The 21,913-nt window shown below is 43.3% G+C and overlaps 1 protein-coding gene across 1 annotated transcript; it reads right to left on the bottom strand.

Annotated features, from left to right (window-relative positions):
• Positions 1 to 639: 639 nt before the first annotated feature.
• LOC133422803 (tryptase-2-like) lies at positions 640 to 19,528 on the bottom strand. Its single transcript, XM_061712906.1, has 5 exons — positions 19,329 to 19,528; positions 10,549 to 10,726; positions 6,297 to 6,574; positions 5,498 to 5,637; positions 640 to 906 (listed from the first exon to the last, which is right to left on the bottom strand). The coding sequence occupies exons 1-5, from the start codon at positions 19,384 to 19,386 to the stop codon at positions 727 to 729; spliced, it is 834 nt and encodes a 277-aa protein (XP_061568890.1). The 5' UTR covers positions 19,387 to 19,528; the 3' UTR covers positions 640 to 726.
• Between the last annotated feature and the right edge of the window lie 2,385 nt (positions 19,529 to 21,913).

The following is a 21,913-nucleotide window of genomic DNA, read 5'->3' as shown; positions in this document are numbered from 1 at the left end:
AAAGATTAATGAATAAAAATAGTTAATTAAGACATTTAACTGTAATTAAAGTTAATATAGAGATAGTATGGTGTAAATAAGTATATTTATATAAATATTTATATGGGCATGTGTGTACAAATATATAGAAATACTCAGCTATGTGTATGTATAGGTAGGTGTGTGAGTATAATTATAGTTAGTTATTATAAATACTTGTTAATAAATGATTAGTGAATGGGGGTAGGATTAAATAAATTTACACTTCTTCCTACTCCTTTTTGCAGATTTAAATTAAGATATTAAGTGTTAAAGTATGAAATTCTTTGTTTTGTTGGGTTTTTTAGTTTTTTTTTACTTCTCTTTAATTGATGTCTTTTACATATACAAAATAAAGCACACAAGGTGGGGGTAGAATGTGCTTTAAAGCCACTCTAATACCACTTCACTGGTGGAACGTCATTAACACACCTGTTTAAGATGTTTTATGTTTGGGAGAGGAGATTAGTTAAACTTGCTCAAACCCTCAACGGTTCTAGTTGAAGTTAAAGTCCTGCGCTTGAACTCACACCAACAGGAAGTGCCATCAGTGTCCATACAGGACATTTCTCTGTCCCCGCTGGAGAAGTTAAAGAGTGCACGAGAACATGAGACACGAGCCATGCTTGAAAGCTTTAATGCAGGAATGGGAGTGAGAGAGCGTTAAGAGTTGTTGGAGAGAGGAAGAAGGGAATTGCTTGTGGGGGTTCAGACTTCAGCCGAGGCCTCCTCGTACTGATGGATGTAGTCGTTGATGAAGCGCAGGTGTTTGGACACGCGGGTGTAGATGCCGGGGCGGCCGGGGACGCCGCAGCTGGCAGAGCTCATGATCCCCACCTGCACGAAGGCCCCGCCGGAGCGGCACATCAGCGGGCCGCCGAGGTCGCCCTGTGGAGGGATCAGGATTAGTCTCCTCACTGAACACCCCCCATGCTCCCTGGGGGGAAATCCAATTCAATTCAATTCAATTTTATTTTATTGATATAGCGTCTATTACAACAGAAGTTGTCTCTAGGATCTTTCCAGAGACCAGAACATAAACCCCCGAGCAATTATTACATAAACAATGGCAGGTAAAAACTTCCCTAGTGGGAGAAAAACCTTAAGCCAAACAGTGGCAAGAAAAACTCCCCTTTAGGAGGGAAGAAACCTGGACCAGGACCTGGATCATAACAGACTTCCAATCTGGGATAAGGAGGCTGACACCACCTCTAACTTTAAAACTAAACTTAAAACCTTTCTGTTTAGTAAACCTTTAGTTAGTGTTTAGTAAACCACTAGTTAGTGTTAGTAAACCTCTAGTTAGTGTTTAGTAAACCTCTAGTTACTCTAGTTAGTGTTAGTAAACCTCTAGTTAGTGTTAGTAAACCACTAGTTAGTGTTAGTAAACCTCTAGTTAGTGTTAGTAAACCTCTAGTTAGTGTTTAGTAAACCTCTAGTTAGTGTTAGTAAACCTCTAGTTAGTGTTAGTAAACCTGTAGTTACTCTAGTTAGTGTTAGTAAACCACTAGTTAGTGTTAGTAAACCTCTAGTTAGTGTTAGTAAACCTCTAGTTACTCTAGTTAGTGTTAGTAAACCACTAGTTAGTGTTAGTAAACCTCTAGTTACTCTAGTTAGTGTTAGTAAACCACTAGTTAGTGTTAGTAAACCTCTAGTTACTCTAGTTAGTGTTAGTAAACCACTAGTTAGTGTTAGTGAACCACTAGTTAGTGTTAGTAAACCTCTAGTTAGTGTCAGTAAACCTCTAGTTAGTGTTAGTAAACCTCTAGTTACTCTAGTTAGTGTTAGTAAACCACTAGTTAGTGTTTAGTAAACCACTAGTTAGTGTTAGTAAACCTCTAGTTAGTGTTTAGTAAACCTCTAGTTAGTGTTAGTAAACCTCTAGTTAGTGTTAGTAAACCTCTAGTTAGTGTTAGTAAACCTCTAGTTAGTGTTTAGTAAACCTCTAGTTAGTGTTAGTAAACCTCTAGTTAGTGTTAGTAAACCTGTAGTTACTCTAGTTAGTGTTAGTAAACCACTAGTTAGTGTTCGTGTTAGTAAACCTCTAGTTAGTGTTTAGTAAACCTGTAGTTAGTGTTAGTAAACCTCTAGTTAGTGTTAGTAAACCTCTAGTTAGTGTTAGTAAACCTCTAGTTAGTGTTTAGTAAACCTCTAGTTAGTGTTTAGTAAACCTCTAGTTAGTGTTAGTAAACCTGTAGTTACTCTAGTTAGTGTTAGTAAACCACTAGTTAGTGTTAGTAAACCTCTAGTTAGTGTTTAGTAAACCTCTAGTTAGTGTTAGTAAACCTCTAGTTAGTGTTAGTAAACCTCTAGTTAGTGTTCGTGTTAGTAAACCTCTAGTTAGTGTTTAGTAAACCTGTAGTTAGTGTTAGTAAACCTCTAGTTAGTGTTAGTAAACCTCTAGTTAGTGTTTAGTAAACCTCTAGTTAGTGTTTAGTAAACCTCTAGTTAGTGTTAGTAAACCTCTAGTTAGTGTTAGTAAACCTCTAGTTAGTGTTTAGTAAACCTCTAGTTAGTGTTAGTAAACCTGTAGTTACTCTAGTTAGTGTTAGTAAACCTCTAGTTAGTGTTAGTAAACCTGTAGTTACTCTAGTTAGTGTTAGTAAACCACTAGTTAGTGTTAGTGAACCACTAGTTAGTGTTAGTAAACCTCTAGTTAGTGTCAGTAAACCTCTAGTTACTCTAGTTAGTGTTAGTAAACCACTAGTTAGTGTTTAGTAAACCACTAGTTAGTGTTAGTAAACCTCTAGTTAGTGTTTAGTAAACCTCTAGTTAGTGTTAGTAAACCTCTAGTTAGTGTTAGTAAACCTCTAGTTAGTGTTAGTAAACCTCTAGTTAGTGTTTAGTAAACCTCTAGTTAGTGTTTAGTAAACATGTAGTTAGTGTTTAGTAAACCTCTAGTTAGTGTTTAGTAAACCTCTAGTTAGTGTTTAGTAAACCACTAGTTAGTGTTAGTAAACCTCTAGTTAGTGTTAGTAAACCTCTAGTTACTCTAGTTAGTGTTAGTAAACCTCTAGTTAGTGTTAGTAAACCTCTAGTTAGTGTTAGTAAACCTGTAGTTAGTGTTAGTGTTAGTAAACATCTAGTTAGTGTTTAGTAAACCTGTAGTTAGTGTTAGTAAACCTCTAGTTAGTGTTAGTAAACCTCTAGTTACTCTAGTTAGTGTTAGTAAACCTCTAGTTAGTGTTTAGTAAACCTCTAGTTAGTGTTAGTAAACCTCTAGTTAGTGTTAGTAAACCTCTAGTTAGTGTTTAGTAAACCTCTAGTTAGTGTTAGTAAACCTCTAGTTAGTGTTAGTAAACCTCTAGTTACTCTAGTTAGTGTTAGTAAACCACTAGTTAGTGTTAGTAAACCTCTAGTTAGTGTTTAGTAAACCTCTAGTTAGTGTTAGTAAACCTCTAGTTAGTGTTAGTAAACCTCTAGTTAGTGTTCGTGTTAGTAAACCTCTAGTTAGTGTTTAGTAAACCTATAGTTAGTGTTAGTAAACCTCTAGTTAGTGTTAGTAAACCTCTAGTTAGTGTTAGTGTTAGTAAACCTCTAGTTAGTGTTTAGTAAACCTGTAGTTAGTGTTAGTAAACCTGTAGTTAGTGTTAGTAAACCTCTAGTTAGTGTTTAGTAAACCTCTAGTTAGTGTTTAGTAAACCTCTAGTTAGTGTTAGTAAACCTGTAGTTACTCTAGTTAGTGTTAGTAAACCACTAGTTAGTGTTAGTAAACCTCTAGTTAGTGTTTAGTAAACCTCTAGTTAGTGTTAGTAAACCTCTAGTTAGTGTTAGTAAACCTCTAGTTAGTGTTCGTGTTAGTAAACCTCTAGTTAGTGTTTAGTAAACCTGTAGTTAGTGTTAGTAAACCTCTAGTTAGTGTTAGTAAACCTCTAGTTAGTGTTTAGTAAACCTCTAGTTAGTGTTAGTAAACCTCTAGTTAGTGTTTAGTAAACCTCTAGTTAGTGTTTAGTAAACCTCTAGTTAGTGTTAGTAAACCTCTAGTTAGTGTTAGTAAACCTCTAGTTAGTGTTTAGTAAACCTCTAGTTAGTGTTAGTAAACCTGTAGTTACTCTAGTTAGTGTTAGTAAACCTCTAGTTAGTGTTAGTAAACCTGTAGTTACTCTAGTTAGTGTTAGTAAACCACTAGTTAGTGTTAGTAAACCTTTAGTTAGTGTTTAGTAAACCTCTAGTTAGTGTTAGTAAACCTCTAGTTAGTGTTAGTAAACCTCTAGTTAGTGTTAGTAAACCTCTAGTTAGTGTTTAGTAAACCTCTAGTTAGTGTTTAGTAAACCTCTAGTTAGTGTTCAGTAAACCTCTAGTTAGTGTTAGTAAACCCCTAGTTAGTGTTAGTAAACCTCTAGTTAGTGTTAGTAAACCTCTAGTTAGTGTTAGTGAACCTCTAGTTAGTGTTCAGTAAACCTCTAGTTAGTGTTCAGTAAACCTCTAGTTAGTGTTAGTAAACCTCTAGTTAGTGTTAGTGAACCTCTAGTTAGTGTTCAGTAAACCTCTAGTTAGTGTTTAGTAAACCTCTAGTTAGTGTTAGTAAACCTCTAGTTAGTGTTTAGTAAACCTCTAGTTAGTGTTAGTAAACCTCTAGTTAGTGTTAGTAAACCTCTAGTTAGTGTTAGTAAACCTCTAGTTAGTGTCAGTAAAGCCTCTAGTTAGTGTTAGTAAACCTCTAGTTAGTGTAAAGTCTAGTGTGTTAGAGTCAGTAGTCATAGTTGCAGCTATAGAACAAGACTATAATAGTTAGTCTCAAATATAGCTTGGTGGTAGATATGCTGCTATAGGCCTATGCTGCAGGGGTGCACCGACATGATCCACTGGGCGGTGCCTCTCACCCTTCTTCTCTTCTCCTCTTCATTTCCATTTTTATTTATTATAAGTATCTCATAGCTATAATTTTTGCCCATCGTTCCTGTAGTGTCTTGTGCTGGCCCCCTTTTTTCTCTTTTGTGCATGTTTGCAGGCCAGAGCTGTGTGCTGGCCTGCGCCCCCCCCCCCCCCCCCCATCTGGTCATGCCCCTCACCCTTCAGGGCGGACACTGGACTCACCCACTACTCTGAGCCTCTCATAAGACGTGTTACAGCTTTGTGTTTGATCCCACTCTCTGGTCTGTTATGGCGCTTTTCCACTAGTACCTACTTAGCCCAACGCGACTCGCCTTGCCTTTGCGCTTGTCTAAGATACTTTTCTGTATCTATTCCGTCGAGGTTCTAAGCGGCTGAGTCGGCTGTCCGACATCTTCAAACCTGCGAGTCTTCATGACGGTGGAAAGGTGGAGTTTGTGGTGTATTTTTTGTGTGGCTCTAGTGGCCCTTTATTCAAGTTGCAGACAGGAAGGGGGTAAAGAGAGAGCAGCAGAGGTGGGCAGGCAGGGATTTGAACCTGCGACCGCTGCAGGAGGACCGTAGCCTCAGTATATGAGCCTCTTGCTTAACCCACTGCACCACCGAGTGGCCGGAGTTGGTGGTGTGTTTGACTGGAAGAGCTCACCTCGCAGGCGTCCTTGCCCCCAGCCTTGGTCCCTGCACACAGGCTGTTGGCCGGCAGCAGAGGATACACGGACTTACACACCACCTCAGGCATGATGGAAATCTTCACCTCCTGGAGCGTCTCCGGCTTGGGCAGCGGGACTGCAGGGACACAGACAACGGTGAAGCTGGCGGGGGAAAGGTCAGACCTGGACATACCACAGGAACATCTCTGAACACTCTGGAAGATACGGGTGCTTGGTGCCCCACACTAAAGGCTGAATTATGGTTCTGCGTTAAATCAACGCAGAGCCTAGACCAGGGGTCGGCAACCCAAAATGTTTTAGAGCCATATTGGACCAAAACCACAAAAAACAAATATGTCTGGTGCAGCAAAAAAATGAAAAGTCTTGTATCAGCCTTAGAATGAAGACAACACATGCTGCATGTTTCTATATTAGTTAGAACTGGGAACTCTGCAAATGTAGCATGTCTTTCCACATGACTTTTTGTTACGTGAATCTACAGGAGAGTATTAGGGCCAGGCAGGAGAAAAATAAAAATAATATTTTAGTGGAGGAAGATTTTTCTTTCATTATGCACATTTTGAAAAAAGTCAAAATGTTGAGGAAAAAAGTCAAAATGTCGAGAAAAATTCTAAATGTCAAGAAAAAAGCTGAAATGTTGAGATAAATGTTGAAGTATAATTTCGAAAAAAAGTCGAAATGTCACCCCGGAGTGACATACGTACTGCTGTGAGGGGATGATATTAGTGATATTAGGTGTGCTTGTGTGGGTGTCCAGGCCGGCGGTAAACACACCTGCGTTGCCCACCTGCCCCCAGCCGGTGATCCAGCACTCGGAGGAGTCCAGGTCGTTTGTGGCGCCGTCGGGCAGCTTGACGGTCTTCACCTGCGAGGGGAACCTCACCTCCTTCTGGAGCCTGACCAGAGCGATGTCGTTCTCGTAGCGGTCGCCCAGGTTTCTGTACTCAGGGTGACGGACCAGGCTGTCTATGAACATGTACCGATCAGCCCCGTTCTGCAGGCTGAGTGCGCCGAGCCAGGCGCCGCTCCGGCGAAGGACCGGCTTCCGAGACCTGGCGACGCACACATGCACATGATGGGAGTTACCCCGACCCTCCTTCACCGTAACCCTGCCAGACAGCTGGATCAGATATGCAGAAGAGTCTGGCGCTTTTCCACTAGTACGTACTCAGTAGGGGTGTAACGATACACTGATCTCACGATACGGTACGATACACCATACTGAGGTCACGGTAACGATACGATATAATAGCAGTATTTTTTTAACAACCTTGAATGAGGAACATATGACTGGAAAAAATAGTCTTTTATTTGAAAGACACAAAATACAAAACAATGCTGTACGTTTGCCCTATTGTTACAGTTTGTAATGCTTTATAACTGTTTAAGTTTTAAAGAGAAAGCCAAGCCAACCATTTTCCACAAACTGAACTAAAAGTAAATGTCAGGTTTACATTATGATCTTCAGTTTCATACAAGTACAAATATTTAGACACAAACTGAATAGTTTCTCTCATGTATGATTTGACTTTTTTCTTTTCCAGAAATTTAACAACTAAGATTAAATAAATAGATAAAAGTAAATAAATACATACAATTTTACATCATAAAAAAGATTGATTCATGCTCACCTTATAAGTGTAAGAGGAGATTTATTTTTGTTAAGAAGGTTATTTTGGTAATTCATGGTTCATTATTTTATAAATCTATTCTTTATATTGTGATGTAAATCAGGGACTATAATGACACTAGTCAGTTTATCTGTAGTGATTAGTCTGTTTTAGATTGGGCGGAGTGATACGCCACAGTACGGCACTAGGTGCTGTGTTGATGTTCTAAAATCCTACACTGTTGAGGGACATTAAAGTACACTGGAACTCAGCAGAAGTTGTCCCCGTGTTTATCCTACTCACCACCCCAAAAAGGTTTAATTTAATAAGGTAAGGCTTAACTCTACACCATACAGTTTGTCACCTCCACGACACGTATCGTGACATTTTTGTATCGCAAAAGTTTGTGGCACGATATATTGTTACAGCCCTACTACTCAGCCCGACTCGCCTCAACCGGTTTTGCGCTTTTCCACTAGGGGTCTAACGTGCCGAGTAGATACTTTTCTGTAACTGCCGAGGTTCTAAGCTGCTGAGTCGGCTGTATCTGACATCATCACACTACAGGCCACCGATTGGTCGGGGGGTTGGAGTCAGACGTCTGAGTCAGGAGGAGGAAATCAGAGAAAGAGACTGACGGATTCTTCTTCATTTTATTCAACCATCAACGGCAGCAGAAGTCTGTTTCTGATCCAACTCTGAGGTGCAGATGTTCATAAACCTGGTGCTGAGGAGAGAATTAAAAAGGGATGTAGACGGGAGATAAGGAACGACCAGATCTACCAGGAGCTCTGTCACTTCATAGCTGCTCACGGCTCCAGCTGACTTTTCAGCAGCAGAGACAAACTAACACGCTGCTTGAAGCTTGTTTCACTCTCATTGTTTAACTTGATATTGAACACAAGCCACAGACCCAGCAGCACATCTATCATCTCCTCCAGGTTCTACATCTTTAGTGTTGTTGTCTTCTTCATTTAGATCACACAATCAAAAACGTCACAGCAGCTTCACTCCGACCCTCCTAATTCTCATCTGGGTGTCTAAAAAGAAACGAGGACAAGGCGAGTGGAGGCGAGTCGAGTCGTGCTGAGTAGGTACTAGTATAAAAGTGCCATGAGCATGTTGACTGCAAGGCGAAGGCGACCTCCGGAGCAAAGAGACCTGACTACAGCAGGTGAGACATGAAAAGCTGAGACATCAAGAGTAGAAGCTAGTAAACATGTAAGCGAACTCGTTCATAAAAGCAGGCGGCGCCATCCCCCTGTACCAGCGAGGACGAGGGAGGGCTCTGTACCAGCCGGCCAGGCAGGCATGGAGATGGGACGATAGAAAAGGCGGGGATAAGAGAGCGTGAAGACATGATGAAATAAGCGGTTTGCTAAATAAAGAAGATGGAGGGAAGAATGGAGGGCCGGTTGGTCCTGATGACGTACGAGGGGAGACAGGAACCATCCAACATCTCGGAGAGGGAAAGAATGTCAGAGGAAGGGAGTTTCATGTTGCCTTTGTAGAGGTAAGTGTGAGATTAATCAAACCTTTGAATTAGTCTTGTCCTTATGAAACTATCAGAATCAGAATCCGGTTTATTAGGTCAGCTTGGAAAACTGCCTGTTTTCCACATGCTTGTCACATTTTTGTTAACAACTGTCTCATTGTCTTTGAGGTTAACTGGAGGGTTAGTTGGACGCATCTGTTTCAAGACCCCCATGAAGTTCCTGTTCTAGTCAGGAAGGCATTTGACCTATGTGACCCGTTGCTTTTAAAAACTTTAAGCTAAAGATGTCTGTTTGTTTCTGCATACCACAGATTAGTTCTTCTTTAACTGAAATGTCACATGTGTGACCTTTTAACCCCGATGTCTGTTTCTCTGTCTGTTTCCTCCCATTGTCCATTCACTGTCTACTATTGGCTGTCTTAAAATGGTCATGTCGGCCCTGGAGCCACGCTGGGCGCCCGGGAGCAGCGCTGCTGGAGCAGCGCGCATCACCGCGACTTTAACGGGGGAATCTGACCGGTTCCGACCGGCCGGGACCGCAGGAACCGGCCTGGACTGGTAACAGGGACTCCCGGGGACCGACCAGCGGAATTTCAGCCGGATCTACCCGGCGGATGCTGCGCGACGGGCGCCGCAACCCCACGGCGGGCGCACAGATCGGCTCCGGAGCGCATCCGCGGCGCATCGCCCGTTACCGGTGATCAAACCGACAGATTTGCCTGAAAATCTCGGAGGGTGAAGCTGTTCCAGCCTGGGACGGACCCCCGAGGACCCAGCTCCCAAACCACCCGGGAACCTGGATGATTTAACCCGGATCCGCTCCGCAGCGGCGCCGCGTCCGACTGGCTGAAGGAAGCACCGCTCCAGCAGCCGAGAGAGCTGGTTGTGGGCGTGGTTTCAGCAGCGGAGGCTGAACCTATGGAAATCTGCTCCCGTCGTGATGTCACGACGGGAGCAGATTTTAATCGGCTCAAAAAAAACCACGTGACACTGGGGGACTCTGTCCGGCGGGGGTCAGAGAGCTTGCAGAATTTCATGGTATTTTGTCTCCCCTGTGCTGGCAGGGTGAGGGGAGACCACTTTATATATGTTAAAACAAGAAAAAACGTGTTTTTCATAATAGGTCCCCTTTAAATGCAGCCTTCTGTAAGCTTTAAATATCCACTGGGCTTACATCAAATACATCAAAACACAACAATAAAAAACACTTTTCTGAACTTATCAATATGACTCTGTCCTTCACAGGATAAGTAAAATGGATCACTGCAAAAACTCAAAATCTTAACAAGAATATTTGTCTTATTCCTAGTTAAAATCTGTCATTTTAGTAAATAAATCTCATTACACTTAAAACAAGACTCATCACTGGAAAAAACAACAATTTTCACCTGTTTCAAGTAGATTTTCACTTAAGTAGAAAAATCTGCCAGTGGAACAAGATTTTTTTGCTTGTAATGAGAAGATAAATCTTTTCCTACTTATTTCAAGTGAAAATTTAAAACAAATAAGTTATTTTTCTGGTGTTATTTTTCTGGTGATGACTCTAAATGTTGAAATATCAGTAAAACTACATTCATTGATGAAATGACATAAGGGATGGAAAGGAGGGATGGCATTTTTACAGGGGGGATGATTTGGACCGTTTTTATTTCAGGGGGGGATGATTTGGACCGTTTTTATTTCAGGGGGGATGATTTGGACCGTTTTTATTTCAGGGGGGGATGCCACCGGCGGCGGCGTGACTGAGGGGATTCAGGCCGGGATTCGGGCTCGGCAGGATCTCTTTACAACACGAGCTTGTCCGGGTTTGGACAGCTAGCAGCGATGGAGAGACGGGAGGCAGAGCTGCGACAGACGGGGTGAAGCTGGGGGACAGAGGAGGAAGCAGAGGACAGGCCGGGACGAGCAGACTCATGCGTACTCATCAAAGCAGTGCGCTGACGTCAGCAGCCACTTCTTGCTGACGATGGTGGCGCCGCAGCGCCACTTGGGGGAGCCGGTCTCCGTGGTGATGGTGAGGTGGACCATCCCCGGCCACCTGCCTTTCACAGAGTTCTTCCCGCCGATGATGGAGCTCCTGGCGTCGGCTCCCAGCACACCTGAAACCACAGGAAGGTTATCTGAGCAGGATTTACACTTCTTCCTACTCCTTTTTTGGCACTGGTAAATCAAGATAGCAAGTTTTAAAAGATGAAATTCTTTGTTTTGTTGTTTTGTTTTCTTAAACTTCTCATGAAGTGTAGTTTCTTTTTTTTTACATGTACAAAAATAAAATAAATCAAATCAAATCAAATCAAAATGTCTGGGTACAAGTCCGCTCATTCTTGACACGAGTTAACTGGTTTTATAATGAATAGTATTCAGCAAATTATGTTTAAAGCTCATAAAAAAACTTTACCAATCAACATTCAGAAAAGATTTGAAAAAAGAGAAAGCAAGTATAACTTAAAAGGAACAGAGATTTAAAAAAAAAAACAAGATTCAGGACTAAATTGATGGAACGTTGTGTTTCTGTGAAAGGAATCAGTTTATGGAACAATCTGAATAAAGAAAACTAAGAATCCAAATCAAACATTACATTCAAAAGAACAATTAAAGCCTGTATGTTAAGTAAATATAATGAAATATGTTAGTTAAGTTTGATTGACATACCCATAGACGGCAGTTATTTTATTTTTTTTTATTTTTTTATTTACTTAGTTGTTGTTGTTTTTTATTTTTTATTTATGTTATTTGTGAATTTATTTCTTGGAAAAAGGGGCAGATTAGATAAGATTCTTCTTCCTTCTGCTCCCTTTTCATTCACAATTTATGAACATTTGTATTTGTATTTGTATTGAATTGTTTGTTTTATTTTTTGAATGAAATAAAGAATAAAATGAAAATGAAAAATGAACTAACGACTGATTTTGAGACCACATCTAATGATTTTAGCAGAGCTTTATCTTGTTTTTTATTTGTTTTTTGTTTTTTTATTTTTTATTTTGTACATGTAAAAGACAACAATTAAAAGAGAAGATAAGAAAACAAAATAAACAACAAAAACAACAAAACAAAGAATTTCATACTTTAACACTTAATATCTTAATTTACATGTGCAAAAGAAGTGTAAACTTATTTAATCCTACCCCCATTCACTAATCATTTATTAGACCCTCCAGATCACAGAATTTCCCGCATAATCAAGCAAATGGCGCTTGATTGTGCGGGGCTTGCTTGATTTCACAATCCCCGCATATTTTCCGCATAAAGTTGGGTGGAAGAAAAGGGAAATGGTGCTGCGATGCGCATGGTCACCAGCTTGCGCCGCATTCACAGTGTCTTGCATGAACGTGTGGACAGAGGAACACAGACAATCACTATGACGGAAAAATCTAATCCATCTCACTTACTGTACCAACAAACATTTCTGCTAAAGTCCGGGCAAACCAGTATCTTGATCTCTTACACGAAAGTGGGGGAAACTATTCTGCACCCCGTGCAACTGTGTGTTGGAGCACAAGAGTCAAGCCTGATTTATGGTTCCGCGTTAAATCGACGCAGAACTACGCCGTACGGTGCGCGTCGCCGCAGGCTCTGCGTTGGTGTAACACGGAACCATAAATCAGCCTAAAGTCGACGGTGATAAACCACTTTGCTTGCATGAAACACAAGAGCAAGTGTTCTGCAGCTGAGGAAAGGATTATAGCCAAACAACTCACGTTCAGCGAGGCTTCCACCTCCAAAACCCTTGCAAGGGCTGCAAGAACCAAGGTTAGTGGAAGCTGCTCAGTCCTGAACGGGTACGTGTTAAATTGAATGGGAAAGGGGTTTAACGTGTGTGTGTGTGTGCGCGTGAATGTAAATATTCCATGATTGAAATATATGCTTTTACAATTATGTTAATTAATACTGAATTGTGTGTAACTGAATGAAGAGGAAGACAGCGAGGACCGTAACGTAGCCCAGATCGGCGTCACCGGGCCCCCCCGTCCCTGGAGCCAGGCCTGTGGTTGGGGCTCGAAGGCGAGCGCCTGGTGGCCGGGTCTTTGCCCGTGGGACCTGGCCGGGCTCAGCCCGAAATGGCGACGTGGGCCTGCCTTCCCGTAGGCCCACCACCCGCAGGAAGGACCATGGCAGGCCGGTGCCATGTGATCTGGGTAGCAGATCTGGGGTTTGGCGGGGCCTCGACGACCCAATCCCTGGACTAAAACCCTCACAGTGGGGACATGGAATGTCACCTCGCTGGGGGGGAAGGAGCCGGAGCTTGTGCGTGAGGTTGAGAGATACCGGCTAGAGATAGTCGGGCTCACCTCCACACATAGCTTGGGCTCTGGAACCCAGCTCCTTGAAAGGGGCTGGACCCTCCACTACTCTGGAGTTGCCCAGGGTGAGAGGCGGCGGGCTGGTGTGGGCTTGGTTATAGCCCCCCAGCTCAGTCGCCATGTGTTGGAGTTTACCCTGGTGAACGAGAGGGTTTGCTTCCCTGCGCCTTCGGGTCAGGAAAAGGTCTCTCACTGTTGTTTGTGCCTACGGGCCGAACAGCAGTGCGGAGTACCCGGCCTTCTTGGAGTCCCTGGGAGGGGTACTTGATAGTGCTCCAACTGGGGACTCCATTGTTCTACTGGGGGACTTCAACGCTCACGTGGGCAATGACAGTGATACCTGGAGAGGCGTGATTGGTTCAGATCGGCCTTCCCGATCTGAACCCGAGCTGTGTTTTGTTGTTGGACTTCTGTGCTAGTCACGGTTTGTCCATAACGAACACCATGTTCAAACATAAGGGTGTCCATCAGTGCACGTGGCACCAGGACACCCTAGGCCGGAGGTCGACTTTGTTTTCGTTTCATCTGACCTTCGGCCGCATGTCTTGGACACTCGGGTGAAGAGAGGGGCTGAGCTGTCAACTGATCACCACCTGGTGGTGAGTTGGATGTGCTGGCGGAGGAGGAGGTTGGACAGACCGGGCAGATCCAAACGGATTGTGAGGGTCTGTTGGGAACGTCTGGCTGAGCCCTCTGTCAGGGACATCTTCAACTCTCATCTCGGAAAGAACTTCTCTCGGATCCTGTGGGAGGCGGAGGACATTGAGTCCGAGTGGACCATGTTCTCTGCCTCCATTGTCGACGCGGCAGCTCGAAGTTGTGGTCGCAAGGTCTCCGGTGCCTGTCGTGACGGCAATCCTAGAACCCGGTGGTGGACACCGGAAGTACAGGATGCCGTCAGACTGAAGAAGGAGTCCTACCGGGCTATGTTGGCCTGTGGGACTCCTGACGCAGTAGATAGGTACCGGCAGGCCAAGCGAACCACGGCTCGGGCGGTCCTGGAGGCAAAAACTCGGGTCTGGGAGGAGTTCGGGGAGGCCATGGAGGAAGACTTCCGGTCAGCCACAAGGAAATTCTGGAGGACCGCTCGGCGCCTCAGAAGGGGGAAGCAGTACTCTGCCGGCACCGTTTACTGTGCGGGTGGGGAGCTGTTGACCTCGACTGGGGACATTGTCGGACGGTGGAAGGAATACTTCGAGGATCTCCTCAACCCGACTGACATGCCTTCCACTGAGGAAGCAGAGGGTGTGGACTCTGGGGCGTGCTCATCCATCAACCAAGCCGAGGTCACTGAGGTGGTTCGTAAGATCCTCAGTGGCACCGGGGGTGGATGAGATTCACCCTGAGTACCTCAAGTCTCTGGATGTCGTAGGGCTGTCTTGGTTGACACGCCTCTGCGACATCGCATGGAGGAAGGGGACAGTACCGCTGGAGTGGCAAACCGGGGTGGTGGTCCCTCTGTTTAAAAAGGGGGACCGGAGAGTGTGCTCCAACTATAGGGGGATCACACTTCTCAGCCTCCCCGGGAAAGTCTACGCCAGGGTACTGGAGAGGAGATTAGACCGATAGTTGAACCTCGGATTCAGGAGGAACAATGCGGTTTTCGTCCCGGTCGTGGAACACTGGACCAGCTCTATACCCTCTGCAGGGTGCTCGAGGGTTCATGGGAATTTGCCCAACTAGTCTACATGTGTTTTGTGGATCTGGAGAAGGCATTTGACCGTGTCCCTCGTGCCATTCTGTGGGGGGTCAGCGAGTATGGAGTCCGGGGCCCTCTATTAAGGGCTGTCTGGTCTCTGTATGATCGGAGCAGGAGTCTGGTTCTCATTGCCGGCAGTAGATCAGACTTGTTCCCGGTGCATGTTGGACTCCGGCAGGGCTGCCCTTTGTCACCGGTCCTGTTCATAGTTTTTATGGACAGGATTTCTAGGCGCAGCCGGGGGCCGGAGGGATCCGGTTTGGGAACCACAGGATTTCGTCTCTGCTTTTTGCAGATGATGTTGTCCTGTTGGCTTCATCGGACCGGGACCTTCAGCATGTGCTGGGGCGGTTTGCGGCCGAGTGCGGCGCGGCAGGGATAAGAATCAGCACCTCCAAAACCGAGGCCATGGTTCACCACCGGGAAAGGGTGGCGTGCCTTCTCCGGGTGGGTGGAGAAGTCCTGCCTCAGGTGGAGGAGTTCAAGTATCTCGTTGTTCACGAGTGAGGGAACGATGGAGCGGGAGATTGACAGACGGATCGGTGCAGCGTCTGCAGTTATGCGGTCGATGTACCGGACCGTCGTGGTGAAGAAGGAGCTGGAAAGGCGAAGCTCTCGATTTACCGGTCAATCTACGCATGGTCAGTGATGGGCAGAAACGCGTTAGAAGTAACGCGTTACTGTAATCCGATTACTTTTTTCAAGTAACAAGTAAAGTAAGGGATTACAATTGCAAAAACAGTAATTAGATTACCTTTACTTTTATGAAAGAAGGCTGCGTTACTGCGTTACTAAATGCAGTATTTGTTTTGTGAAAATATCTCATGACTTTGCGCCGCTCATACTGACATATGAGCGGCGCAAAGTTAAGCCTGAATTATAGTTCTGCGTTAAATCGACGCAGAGCTTACGGCGTAGGGTACGGCGTAGGGTACGGCGTAGGGTACGGCGTAGGGTATGCGGCGACGCGCTCCGTACGGGGCGTGTCGCCGCGTACCCTACGCCGTAATCTCTGCGTTGGTATAACGCGGAACCATAAATCAGCCTTCAGTGGTAAACCAGAGACGACATGAAGTGCAAGAGAGAGCAGGAGCATGCGGCGTTTAACGCCTGGAATTACAGACATTATTTTGAGTTTGACTCAGTCAAAAGTGATAAAAACATTCTGGTCCGCTGTAAAGTCTGTGTGGGAGGAAAGCTCGTTGCGAGACCCCCGGATTCCTCCTCCCCCACTGGGGCTGCAGCGCTGGCTGCTTCATCAGACTCCAGTGGGAGAACTGCCGGTGGCCCCTCTGCTGCTAAACAGGTGAAACTAGATGTAAGACCAACGGGACTTAGTGCAGCTGAATTGAAGAAGCTTGTCGCAGGTTATATTGTAGTTCAAGTCAGAGAGAGCTGTATTTTGCCTGACGCAATGTGCATACATTTAAGACTGAAAATAATAAAAACAAGTTTAAAAATAGACCGTTTAATTTACTTATTGTTATTTAATTTTATATGGTGGAATATGCACAAAGAATATAATTAAACTGAGAGTTCTATTGTTTTATATTGTTCCAGTAAAGTGTATTCAGGTTGTGCATCATGTTTTTGAAAAGTAACTAAGTAAAGTAACTAGTAATGTAACTAATTACTTTTGAAAATAAGTAATCAGTAACTTACTTTTTTTACAGTTACTTTTTTGGTTCAGTAATCAGTAACTAATTACTTTTTCAAAGTAACTTGACCAACACTGCCTATGGTCATGAACTTTGGGTAGTGACCGAAAGGACGAGATCACGGATACAAGCGGCCGAGATGAGTTTCCTCCGCAGGATGGCTGGACGCTCCCTTAGAGATGAGTTTCCTCCGCAGGGTGGCTGGACGCTCCCTTAGAGATGAGTTTTCTCCGCAGGGTGGCTGGACGCTCCCTTAGAGATGAGTTTCCTCCGCAGGGTGGCTGGACGCTCCCTTAGAGATGAGTTTCCTCTGCAGGGTGGCTGGACGCTCCCTTAGAGATGAGTTTCCTCCGCAGGGTGGCTGGACGCTCCCTTAGAGATGAGTTTCCTCCGCAGGGTGGCTGGACGCTCCCTTAGAGATAGGGTGAGGAGTTCGGTCACCCGGGAGGAGCTCGGAGTCGAGCCGCTGCTCCTTCACATTGAGAGGAGTCAGCTGAGGTGGCTTGGGCATCTGTACCGGATCCTCCTGGACGCCTCCCTAGGGAGGTGTTCCAGGCATGTCCCTCCTCCCTATGGAGGTGTTCCAGGCATGTCCCTCCTCCCTATGGAGGTGTTCCAGGCATGTCCCTCCTCCCTATGGAGGTGTTCCAGGCATGTCCCTCCTCCCTAGGGAGGTGTTCCAGGCATGTCCCTCCTCCCTATGGAGGTGTTCCAGGCATGTCCCTCCTCCCTATGGAGGTGTTCCAGGCATGTCCCTCCTCCCTATGGAGGTGTTCCAGGCATGTCCCTCCTCCCTATGGAGGTGTTCCAGGCATGTCCCTCCTCCCTAGGGAGGTGTTCCAGGCATGTCCCTCCTCCCTATGGAGGAGTTCCAGGCATGTCCCTTCTCCCTAGGGAGGTGTTCCAGGCATGTCCCTCCTCCCTAGGGAGGTGTTCCAGGCATGTCCCTCCTCCCTAGGGAGGTCTTCCAGGCATGTCCCTCCTCCCTAGGGAGGTGTTCCAGGCATGTCCCTCCTCCCTAGGGAGGTCTTCCAGGCATGTCCCTCCTCCTTAGGGAGGTGTTCCAGGCATGTCCCTCCTCCCTAGGGAGGTGTTCCAGGCATGTCCCTCCTCCCTAGGGAGTTTCTGATTCAAACGTCTGACGGCCCCGTCCCCAACCAATTAGTAGCGTGGAGGGTGATGACAGCCCCGCCCCCGACCAATCAGAGGCCTGTAGTGTGATGACGGCCCCGCCCCCCGACCAATCAGTGGCGTGGAGGGTGATGACGTCAGAAATAGTCCCGGCTCAGTGTTAGAACCTCGCCAGAATGGTTACAGAAAAAGTATCTGCTTGGCACGGCTCTTTCCGTCTCAGCCCCTAGTGCAAAAGCGCAAGACGGGGCCGTGGCGGGTAGAACCGAGCTGAGGTGGTAGTGGTACTAGTGGAAAAGGGCCATATGTCTCTCGGCTGGCCTGGGAACGTCTCAGACTCGACTCGGAAGAGCTGGAGGAAGAGATGGAGGAAGAGCTGGAAGAAGAGCTGGAGGAAGAGCTGGAGGAAGAGATGGAGGAAGAGCTGGAGGAAGAGCTGTGTGTGTGTGTGTGTGTGTGTGTGTGTGTGTGTGTGTGTGTGTGTGTGTGTGTGTGTGTGTGTGTGTGTGTGTGTGTGTATTTAAAAATAGCCCAATTAAAATAAATCCTTTTACAATACATGTCCTGAATTGTGTTTAACTGAATAACATTAGCTGCGTGTGTGTGAGAGTGTGAGTGAAAGAGAGAATAAATAAGTGAAAATACAGTTAAAAAGTTTGAAAAAAAAAAATATTTTTTGTTTGTAGATTTGTGAGACCTGAGTCGCCACCTGCACTGCTGTCAATATACTCTCTAAAGCGACAATCCTACAATGAGGAAATTCCTGAATGAAAAAGTAATCAATGGCGGAGCCATTCCAGGATTTCACCAGCTTCAAGAAACATACTTGGGAGCAATATTGTAGCATAACAGATTAAGTCTAACTTTCATAAAGCAGGAAGCAATTATTTAATTTTACAATTTTGTTACTCAGGAATGTTTAAGCCATGCTTAAATTGAGACAATAAAAAATTACTAAAATTTGCACTGTCTGCGATGCAGCTTGTTTCCACCGGGATATAGGAAGTCACTAAAATCTCTTTTATTCAGTAGTAGCCCAGTTAGAACAGGAACAATCACCTTTATTACATTTCCTGCATATGCTGCAACTTTTCACATATTTTGTAACTTTTCGCATATTTTACAACTTTCCGCATATTTTGCAACTATTTCACAACTTTCGCAATTTCACCGCATAAAATCATACAAAAACCCTGCATATTTCATCGCATAATCAAAGATTTTAGCCCGCATAATCAAGGGTTTTGCCCGCATTTTTCTGGAGGGTCTAACTTATAAGTATTTATAATAACTAACTATACTATAATTATACTCACACACTTACCTATACATACACGTAGTTGAGTATTTCTATATATTTGTACACACATGCCCATATAAATATTTATAGAAATATATACTTATTTACACCATACTATCTCTATATTAACTCCATCTGCTCTACAAGACTGTCTCAGAAAATTAGAATATTGTGATAAAGTTCTTTATTTTCTGTAATGCAATTAAAAAAATAAAAATGTCATACATTCTGGATTCATTACAAATCAACTGAAATATTGCAAGCCTTTTATTATTTTAATATTGCTGATTATGGTTTACAGTTTAAGATTAAGATTCCCAGAATATTCTAATTTTTTGAGATAGGATATTTGAGTTTTCTTAAGCTGTAAGCCATGATCAGCAATATTAAAATAATAAAAGGCTTGCAATATTTCAGTTGTTCTGTAATGAATCCAGAATGTATGACATTTTTGTTTTTGTAATTGCATTACAGAAAATCACAATATTCTAATTTTCTGAGACAGTCCTGTATATTGTTGCACTGGTTAATGCAAGTGTAACTTTCCCTGATTGAGTAGAGTCATTAACATGAGAGAAAGTAGTTGAGGGTGTTGTTCCTCATGCTCACCTGCAGTGCGGTGCAGCAGCACGAGCACGGCCAGCAGTCTGCAGGCCGTCAGGGTCATGGTGATGGAGTGAAGCAGCCGCGCTGCAGCTGCAGCTTTTATCCACGGGGCTGGAGCTGTTATCAGCAGCTGCTGTCAGCCCTGCTCTGTCACTGAAGCTGTTATCAGCCCTCCGTCACAGCCCTCACAACACCACGGGTCTGCTTCTGCTAACCTGATGGGGACACGTTGATTTCAAATATGCATGATAAAAAAGGAGGACAAAAAAGTAAAAAAACAGAATATATATATATATATATATATATATATATATATATATGTACAGCGCTTGGGCAGACCTCACGGATCCACCAACATGCTCGAAACGGAGTCTTACATATAACAAGACGAGTTTCAATAAGCTTATTTATAAAACACCCATACCTACTTCAATACCTGTTCAATACAGTGATATAATCAATTATATGTATATATAAATATAGTCAAAATCAAACAAATCAAGGCAAACAAAACAAACGCCCAGCATTAAGTTGTGCCTCTATGTACTGTATGTATGTACTAATAGAGGTAATTATAATGTATATCATTACTTTACTATAATAATACAATATAATAGAGAACAATAGACAGCATTGATATAACAATATACTTGAATAACTATATAAGAGTAGATATGCTATATATACACTGGTTCATATATTTACCTCCAATTATATCCATAAAAATTACTATAAATCTATATATGGACATATCTACATATGACTATAAATCAATATATATTAATAGAGATATAATAATAACATTCACACGGGGCAAGGTGTCTTGCCCAAGGACACTACAACAGCAACGGTGCGGGATTCAAACCGCCAACCTTCCAATCATTGGACGACCCGCTCTACCACCTGAGCTACTGCCGTGATGATATTGATACACAAATACTGTACGTATAATACAACTCAATATATACATTTACATACGTACATACAGTACTGGAGTTGAGGGGGGATTTCATCCCCCCTGAAATAAAAACGGTCCAAATCATCCCCCCTGAAATAAAAACGGTCCAAATCATCCCCCCTGTAAAACTGCCATCCCCCCTTTCCATCCCTTATGTCATTTCATCAATGAATTAATTCATCAGTGAATGTGAATTTTCACCTGTTTCAAGTAAATTTTCACTTGAAATAAGTAGAAAAATCTGCCAGTGGAACAAGATTTATCTTCTTATTACAAGCAAAAAAATCTTGTTCCACTGGCAGATTTTTCTACTTATTTTAAGTGAAAATCAACTTGAAACAGGTGAAAATTGTTTTTTTTTCCAGTGATGAGTCTTTTTTGAGTTTTAAGTGTAATGAGATTTTTTTACTAAAATGAGACATTTTAACTAGAAATAAGACAAATATTCTTGTTAAGATTGTGAGTTTTTGCAGTGACCCATGTTACTTATCCTGTGAAGGACAGAGTCATATTGATAAGTTCAGAAAAGTGTTTTTTATTGTTGTGTTTTGATGTATTTGATGTAAGCCCAGTGGATATTTAAAGCTTACAGAAGGCTGCATTTAACTGCTGCTATGTCATTCCTGCAGTATTTCTGCAGGTGTTTTGGTCACCGCTATTATTTGTAATATATTATATTATTTGTAATCAGCACAAATTATCTGTCCCCATATGATCAAATCCACCATCCCCCCTGATTTATTTTTACAACTCGAGTACTGCCTACATACGATCTATATCCATAATATACGTCTATATATCTACATATATTAATAAATGTACATATCTACATGTTTATTCGCATCTGTATTTTGAATAGAATGTTTCTTTGTATCTTTCTTTAAATGGTGATATGTATTGACTTTGTTTTATCTCCATGTTCAGGCTGTTCCACAGTTTCATCCGCAGGTTGACATACAGAAACCCTTCAGTGTTTCTGTTGAGAACTTTATAATTAAACTGACCCCTGAGGTTGTAGCTCCCTCTCTTTCAAAACATATCCCCTGTATATGTCCCGGTAATGAGTTACATTCACCACCAAAATACATCTATAATTTATAAAGAGGAAAGGAAAACAGAGATGGGAACTTGCATCAGCTATGAGACTGATTTGTTCATACATGTGGTCTACAGAAGTGACGATGACGCAGCATTGGGGAGCTCAGTTTCTCCATGTCATACCATCCCTTTACAACTGCAGTTATTTCTGATCAGTGTGGTGAAGTGTTTTTGACTACTGGTCAGCTATCAGATTGTAACACCATGACGGGGAGTATATTTCAGAGATGTTTGTATTCTATGAACCAGGAAGGAACTCAGATCCTCTGGCTCTTCCTTTCTAGCCGTTTCCCCAGAGTAGAACTAAAACCTTTGGTGATGCTGCGTTTAGCCACTAATATCCAGAGGTGGTAGTAACGAGTTACATTTACTCTGTTACATTTACTTGAGTAAGTTTTGGGAAATGTTGTACTTTAAGGAGTAGTTTTGAATCACTATACTTTGTACTTTTACTTGAGTAGATTTGTGAAGAAGAAACTGTTCCTCTTACTCCGCTACATTAGGCTACGTTGAGCTGTTACTTTTCTTTTAT

This window comes from Cololabis saira, chromosome 21 (genome assembly GCF_033807715.1).
Source record: "Cololabis saira isolate AMF1-May2022 chromosome 21, fColSai1.1, whole genome shotgun sequence".
In the NCBI taxonomy this organism is placed as follows: domain Eukaryota; kingdom Metazoa; phylum Chordata; class Actinopteri; order Beloniformes; family Belonidae; genus Cololabis; species Cololabis saira.
This window is presented reverse-complemented; position numbering and strand designations above follow the sequence as displayed.